This window comes from Branchiostoma belcheri, unplaced genomic scaffold, assembly GCF_001625305.1.
Source record: "Branchiostoma belcheri isolate BF01 breed outbred unplaced genomic scaffold, Haploidv18h27 scaffold19, whole genome shotgun sequence".
Taxonomy (NCBI): domain Eukaryota; kingdom Metazoa; phylum Chordata; class Leptocardii; order Amphioxiformes; family Branchiostomatidae; genus Branchiostoma; species Branchiostoma belcheri.
Window position 1 is genome coordinate 1,994,898 of NW_017803379.1, and position 8,214 is coordinate 2,003,111.

The 8,214-nt window shown below is 39.3% G+C and overlaps 2 protein-coding genes across 6 annotated transcripts in view; one reads left to right on the forward strand and one right to left on the reverse strand.

Annotated features, from left to right (window-relative positions):
• Nucleotides 1-8,214, reverse strand: part of LOC109467938 (kelch-like protein 5) — a 124,366-nt gene that overhangs the window by 100,611 nt on the left and 15,541 nt on the right. For both annotated transcript variants that reach the window (XM_019766107.1, XM_019766104.1), the window contains exon 2: nt 4,462-4,552. The gene's annotated coding sequence lies outside the window, so the exon portion shown is untranslated. The remainder of the gene's footprint in view (nt 1-4,461; nt 4,553-8,214) is intronic.
• Nucleotides 6,377-8,214, forward strand: part of LOC109467940 — a 6,129-nt gene continuing 4,291 nt past the window's right edge. The window contains exons 1-2 of one of the 4 annotated variants that reach the window (XM_019766109.1): nt 6,377-6,465; nt 7,555-7,654. In XM_019766109.1, the coding sequence (XP_019621668.1) occupies nt 7,580-7,654 (75 nt within the window). In that variant the 5' untranslated portion in view covers nt 6,377-6,465; nt 7,555-7,579. Of the gene's footprint in view, nt 6,466-7,511; nt 7,730-8,048; nt 8,077-8,214 lie in introns of those variants that run through there. The other 3 variants (XM_019766111.1, XM_019766110.1, XM_019766108.1) reach the window with 3 other exon arrangements.

Consider the following 8,214-nt stretch of genomic DNA (forward strand, 5'->3'; position numbering starts at 1 on the left):
TGGCATGGACCCGTTTTCAAACAGTCTTGGCTGAAGCTTTCAAACTTCAAAGTGTGCTGCTCCTGTGGAAATGGACTTTCCAACACAGAAAGAGCAATCGTATAACAGAGCAGGAACTTCCAGTGGTACTTAGAGGTAATGTAGATTCTCTGGGTGAAACCTGGATGCTTTGAAAGTTGACCTCTGAAGGTTAAATTATATGCTCAACAATGGCAAGATTGGCCCCCCCAAAGCATGCTCATTTGTAGGTTAGTGCACGCTGGGGTCCTATGGTGGAGGGCTGCTATAGGATATGGCACGAATGGGACTTACAAGGCACATCATGTATGTGTTAAAGTGAACCATATATTATAACACAGACAACTGTTTTCTTCTGTCATTCCATGAATGGCAATTGATGACAATATGAAATGGTCCATTGCAGTAACAGAACTTGTTGCATGTAAAAAGTTAGACTCACAGTTTGGAGTAGTGACTCAAACAGTAGACTGCCAGATCATGGACATTGTGTTATCATTCACTTGTACTTTACATGCAAACTGTGTGAGCATATCATCCTTCTTTAGGTCACCCTCCCTCAAGCTGCCAGCAAAGCTACTTGGTAGGCATAGAAGATGTAATGACAGATCTTATATCTTTATATCATCAGCCTCTGCAGGCTGGCTCTTGAACAAGTTTCGGCTTCATCTGATTCTGAGATATCAGTAGAATGTCAAAACTGCTACTGCAGTCAGTTCAGACTACTTTATATGAATGGAAGGTATGGGAATTGTCACTACATAGACACATTTAATCTATACTTCTTAACTCTTTATACACATATCTACCTGGTTGTGCATGATTTGTTACACAGAAATGATCATCACCAAAAGTTTCAAAGCAAGAACACATCATGGAAGCTATCAAATATCATTGTATATACATATATCATCTGCCTGTGAAAGATATCAAATTTATACGACATTTTATGTATTACGTTTTAAGATTCATGGCCTTTTGAAAAGGCCCATAGGGAATGTACATTTTGAAAGGCTTTTACTGGAAGTGGTAACAAATTTTCCAGGAGATATAATACCAGCTGAATTCCAATCAGCAGTGATGTTGCCAGTTTGCAGGGCTTCCCTCAGGGAGGTTATGAATGCTGTCAAGCGAATAACATTTGCCAGACACCAGTTAGCACAATACATTAACTGGAGGAACATCCTGAATTTCAATTTCGTGCTGATTTCGAACCTCTAGACCTCCATTGAACGACTTGTGACACTGAGATGAAAAAGATTTACTAATGAGGAAAGGGATGCTGAAGTGTTGACTTGGTATTCAAGTTGGACTGTGTGTGTCTTGTATGCAGGTCTGATCAAGAAAGTCTCTGATCAAGAAAGTACATGTATATTGTGATATACCGCAAATGGATATGATTTTGAAAATCATATCCAGTTGCTTGTCAATGAGTAACTGTTTTTTGGCGTATCGTATTATCTGGATGTCTAACCTTCATCGACATATATTGTGATTTTTTTCTGTCACAACAGATCATGGTGTTGTAGGAACAAGAAATAGAAGAGCGCTGCTACTTTTACTGTGAGTCTGAACAATAAACTTGGTATATTGGGAAGGAAAGAAGAAATACATTGTACTATTAGGTATGATTGTAACTAATGCATGATTTATTCCACTATCAGATATAGTTAAAGTATATAAAACTGCAGATTTTTCACTGCCTAAGCTCATGAATTATCCTATCCTTCAGCACTTCTTTCAATTTGGAAGTTTGTCCAACCACGGAATCTACCTGCCTCTCATCCAATTATGATTCCTATCGTATGAAACCCTTCAATTTCCACGGACAGTTTCTATACTCCTGGCAGACTGACTCCAAACAGACATTATTCACCACATCACCTTTCTCATCATTCCTGCTTTCAGCTGACATTCTGGGAGAGTTCGGCATTTAAGGAGTTCTCGAGTCTTTAGACGCCATCAAACGGGAAGAGTGCCAAACGCGTCGGGTTGAGGATGCGAGGGGAGCGAGTGTTCATTGGTTTGAAATAAGGGGTTACACACTGGCTTAAGCACAGAAGCCACATCAATCACTTCCTGGGATTCCCTTCTCCAGTGACGTGCTATCATTTTGCTATGCAGGATTGAGCTTGCTTTTGTCAGCGAAAATTGCCTGTCCAACCAGCAGCGTGACAGAAATAGATGGCCGTCAATTCCTCGGAAATTGGCGCCTCAAAGCAGCCTATCATCCCAGGTAATATTACTTCCAAGGAAATGGAGCGCTCGAAATTGAAACTACTGCGCACACCATTTTCTTTCGATTAATATTTCAAAAAGTCATAAAGGATTGTAATATCAGTGACTCAATTCCAGCTCCTCAATAACCTATTCCTCAAGCCTGGATGCTCAAGTTACTTTGTTAAGTATGCATGAGGGTCAGTCACAGGCCACGCACACTACTATTCACTGGAAACAGAAGGTCCCACCTCTTGCCACTGGCAATGCTTACTTCTAGCCTGTCCCGATACACCCATGCTAACCTAACACTATATGGTATAATTTATATCCTTCAATCTCAGTTTTACCTTTATCACAGAAACACCTGTCAGGTATTATTTTTCTGTTCTCCTGACTTTTTGTCTGTCTACAAATCTGTCTGTTTTTCGATGATACCACAAGCCCCCCTCCCCTAAAAGAATTAAAATTACTTACTGACTTCCAAAAAATGGTACCAATATTCAACAAAATTGGTAGAAAAGAATCCTATAAGTTACAACTGTGAGTGTAGCTAACTGAATGTACAGAGTAGTCTGCAGGTATGATCAGAACTCATGACTTTGGCAGAATCAATCTTGGGGTTATCACTTAATGTTGGTAGACATCAGTGACATATACATCACCTGTGGCAGCTCGTGTTGACATCCTTGAACTTTTAAAAGCATACATGTACAGCTTTAAGTACATCTTGGGGAACTTTTACTCTCTCAGCATTCTATTTGATGTTGGATATCTTCAAATGCATTACCGGTGTATATCTCTCCCTCTGGTCACTTTCAAACTGATAGCTTCAAAGTCACTTCAACTTCACTTTGTCTGTGATCTGATATCAATTGAAATGAACTCAAGGCAACATCAGATTATTTGACTGTTTGATAGACACTGACACTTGTAACAAACCGTCTGACTACAAAATGCACACGCACTTTGTATAATCCTATACTATAAAACAAAAGAAAGCAGGGAAAAGTAATAAAACCTCCTTGTGCATTATGCACTCGTCTTGGGCAATAAAAATTGATTCCCCTTCTGACCTGCTTGCTCAGCCATGCCAGAAAATGAGATCATTACAGAGTGCTGATTTGCGCCCTCTGACATGGCGCTCTGTGTTTAAATCAAGCCTAGAGTCGAGCAGATTTACACTGCAGTTTAATTCCACTCCAGTGCTATTTATGTTTAATACTGTTCTTCTCAATGTATATAATGGGGAGTTTCGATAATGGTTAGCATTTTGGTAATTTTGTTTTGTGAAAAACATTACGGTCTGAGTGTCTCTCTGAGAAGCTTGATGCAGTTGAATTGGAAAATCAGGAGCTACATCAAAGTATTTTATTCCACTGACAAATACAGCTGAAACAACAAACATATCACATCAGAGACATAGACAGCATGTCAGTTACTTCTTCTTTCTCAAAAAAATGAAATGAAGAAATATGCTGGCTTGTTTGCACTAATGATAACCAAAGATGGCCTGTGGTCAGCCATAACAAAACAGTAATAATGTTGATATATCATGTTTAGGGAAAAAGCAAGCATAATCTTGTTGGAATAAAGATTAATCATCTCCTTTTTATAGCCTAATATGTGGTTAGTCCTATGAATAACTTATAGTAGCCTTACACTGAATGGATACATGTACATGTGTATGGAGATGGCTAGTCTAAGAAGAAATGTGGTGGTATACATGTAAATGTGCTTTGTGTATAGATATTTCTAGTAGTTCTACACAATGTAGCATTTTCCTTTCAGATTACCTATCATAATCATACATAGAGAAAATGGTCCAGAAAATGGTTTCAATCAGGAAAATAGTTACTGCCTTAATTTTCTATTTAGTAAGCAGTAAATGCAACAGAGCATGATCTGGGGTTGACCTTTTGGCCATAACAAGGATCGTAACCATTTGTCATTCTTCCTCCCATTAGCCATTTTGGACATGGCACAGTTTTTGCCTCGTGCCTCTTTGGTACATTACATGCAGTATGTGATGTACATACATGTTATGTATGCAGATGTGTGTACTAGTATAGGACATCTTTCAACATGTTAAACAGTTAAATCAGTCCTATCAGAGAAAAAAATGTTATTTTACTACATAATGCAAGCTTGATTATCAACAGAAAGTGATCAACAGATGCTACAAAGACTGCTACAAAGACTGTCCTTAATATGAAGTGAATTTACCTGCTATGTTGTCACAAGTTGTTTTTCTTCAATGTGATGACTATAGATAGATACTGAACTGCAGTCTCTGACACCCCGTCCCAGAGCTGGCCTGAAAATCATGTGAACAGTTTCACAAATGTCAGTCAAGTCTTAAACTAGTCAATTCAAAAAGGATAACATGTAACAATAAACATAATACGCAAATACAAAAAACAATGTATATCTTTATTTTGATGCACTTTCACTAGTAGGTGCGTATCATTCAGCACCAGGGCCAGGGAAGGTAGAGTTAGTGTGTGTCATTCAGCACCAGGGACAGGGATGGCAGAGTTAGTGTGTGTCATTCAGCACCAGGGACAGGGATGGCAGAGTTAGTGTGTGTCATTCAGCACCAGGGACAGGGATGGTAGAGTAAGTGTGTGTCATTCAGCACCAGGGACAGGGATGGTAGAGTACGTGTGTCATTCAGCACCAAGGACAGGGATGGTAGAGTATGTGTGTGTCATTCAGCACCAGGGCCAGGGATGGTAGAGTTAGTGTGTGTCATTCAACACCACGGGACGAGGGAGTGGTAGAGTACGTGTGTCATTCAACACCAGGGACAGGGATGGTAGAGTACGTGTGTCATTCAACACCAGGGACAGGGATGGTAGAGTAATTGTGTGTCATTCAGCACCAGGGACAGGGGTGGTAGAGTACGGTGTGTCATTCAGCACCAGGGACAGGGTGGTAGAGTACGTGTGTCATTCAGCACCAGGGACAGGTATGGTAGAGTTAGTGTGTGTCATTCAGCACCAGGGACAAGGATGGTAGAGTAAGTGTGTGTCATTGAGCACTAGGGACAGGGATGGTAGAGTTAGTGTGTGTCATCCAGTACCAGGGACGGGATGGTAGAGTAAGTGACTGTGTATCTCTCCCAAACCCTTCCTCCCAAACCTAAGTCTTTCCTTGCCCACACCATACTACTGCCTAGGTGTCGCCATTATCAAGAATTTATGCCTACATCAGCTATTTCCTATTCCCACAGTCTGCTGACAAGAGCCCATCTGACATCATATTGATCGGGTGAAGGGGCGAAAGTCCATCGTAACTGACAGAATTGGAGCTCATTACAGTCAAGGGCATTAGCACTTTCTGCTTGCCTTCATGGCTTGTCTTCATGTACAGGTAGCTGCCCCATTTCCTGATAATTGATGCACCTTTCTTTCAGAGATGCTCAAACTGAAACCTGCTCTAGTTTGGCAAGGTTCCCTGATTCTTGGTAAATAAAGGATGACTGAGGTCTTAAAAATCATGATGGTTTGGAATTATGTGTAACGTTAGGCTTATGTAGAATGTATGATAGAACGCAAGCTACTAGCATTTTGTGGCATCAAAAGGTGCAGTTCCCTGAGAAAGAAAAAAAAACACAAACTACAAAACAACTAGAGTTACCAACAAAAAAACAAGAAACAAGATAGGGAGAAGATTGTGGTTTTAGATGACTTTAAAAAAGGTATGATTATTCATTTTACACTCACTCACTCACTTACATGGTTGAATTTGTTCTCTTAAGTGGACATGCCATCTTTCCCTTACTTATTTTTCCTGGGTAGCCTTTGGGTTTCATGTAATCTCCAAGCAGATATTGTTCTTCTTTAACATGTACAATATATGTAGAAAACTGTTTACACACAACGAACATATATCAGTAGATTCATCCATACAACATGAGTTTGTAAGTCTATGACCTACTTTTCACAGTAACTAAAGCTATCAAAAATAATTGGATTAGCTCTGTTGTCGCTATGGCTATTTTTATTGTCAGTTATCCTACTAGTAGTCCAGAGTAACCCTGAAAAAGTTTGGACTGTTCTGTTTAAGAGTGGGTCAAAAGTCAACATTTCCAGGGTAAAGTGGGTCAAAGGTGACCCCTGACCCCATGCTGTGTCTACACATATGCAAATTGCCAAAACCTGTTCTGTCTTTTGCACAATCACTGAGGCAGATCTTGGAGAACTTTCCTGGAAGGATTCCCATCTGGTACACTTTAATACTTGTCTTGGAGTCACAGCTAATAACAGGGCTCGAAATACCCACGTGCATTGTGCAAATTGCACATGATTTTTAGGAACTGCACTTGGAAATACTTTGAATGTGCAATTTTGCACCTAGAGCAGGAGGGGGAGGGGTGTGTGTTGCCAGCAAAGAAGCAAAAATTAACCATACATTATTTTTATAAGCAGTATATTTTACTTCAAGTTGACATATCGTGCACGGTAATCAAGGGAAACAGATATGCAAAATAAAAATAATTTAGTGCTCTCAGACTGTTGGTAAATTTTCTTTATGTGCCGTATAAAGGTATAAAATGTTTTTAATTTTAGGAAGTTCCAACAGTCAAGTTACTCTAGCGTTTGTGACATGTGGAGAGTAGGTGGGGCGGGGGAGTCACTAGCAGCACCCTGGAAACTTCAAGCTAATGCCAAGAAATATAGCAATTTTTTTATATTTTTCTTCTTGTTTCAAAGCTTTGTATTTTAAAGTTTTTTCTTGAACACAAACTAGGAAGGTCAGCTTAATTTATTGTGGGCTTACATAGTAAACTTTTTGCAGGATCTTTCCACTGAGCCATCTGAAATTGTATACCACTATAAACCTGGAAAACAGTTGCAGACCGACTAAATATAATTTTGCACATAAATGTTTCAAATTTCACCTAAAATTTTTATCAATATGCAATTTTGCACATACCTGAAAAAAAGTATTTTGAGCCCTGTAATAAGGATAACATTTACTGCTATTTTTTGGAATTTTACTGTTATTTACATGTACTATCCTGGACTTATGTTTTGGTATTACTAATTAGAGAAGAAGATTTGTCTTTTCTTAACAAAACGTGCTCTATAAGTAAACTCAATGAAACATTCCTTATTCCTTGACAAAGACTGGAGCTGCACAGTGCAAAATTTATTTTAGGAATGTCCAATTTCTTGTGTTGGAAATTGCAGTTTAAACTTGCTTAATAACTTTTACCAACACACACATACATATAGGTATACAGATGTTCCCTTCTGGTCACTTGGCAGATTATCAGAGACACTCCAGCAGTTGTTGTGGTTTGTTTTGCAGACTTGTTAGCGAAATCTTCACCAACATGAGCGACACAACTCTACAGTACTTTCTGGAGTACACCTTCACTGCATCAGACCAGTGCCCGCTTGACGGCCTGGTTACAGGCACGGTCGATGCACTGACCCAGGCCATGTCTAACGTGGAGAATGGAAAACTTCTGTTCCTCTTCAAAGTAAGACTCCAACTATGTTCGGTATTTTTGCTGCACATATGCTTTGTATAGCCAAGGACATTAGAATGTCCTTGGTATAGCATACCGTGGGGCATTGGTTTATACTACATTGTAAATTATAGCAATCTTGCTTCTGCATTTGTCTCTTACTATGAAATTGCATGTAAATGGTAGGGGTTGTGGTCCTTTGGATGGAACGGACACCCTGCCACATCCCATTAAAGAATACATGATATGCTAGTTGGCTACTTTGTACTTTCTTCTTTTGTGTTGTGAATTTTTTTTTTTAAATGGCACGTTTATGTCTATGTCCCCTCAGGTCTTGGCAGAACCCAAACTTATTGCAGGTGAGACTCAAGTTTTTTGAATATGTTATATTCAGCTTCAACATTTCTGAATTAATGAAATACAATTATTATTGTGTGATGCACTGGCTTTTTGTACATTTCTCTGCACATCTCCAAACTTGAGAAAACCACTAAAAT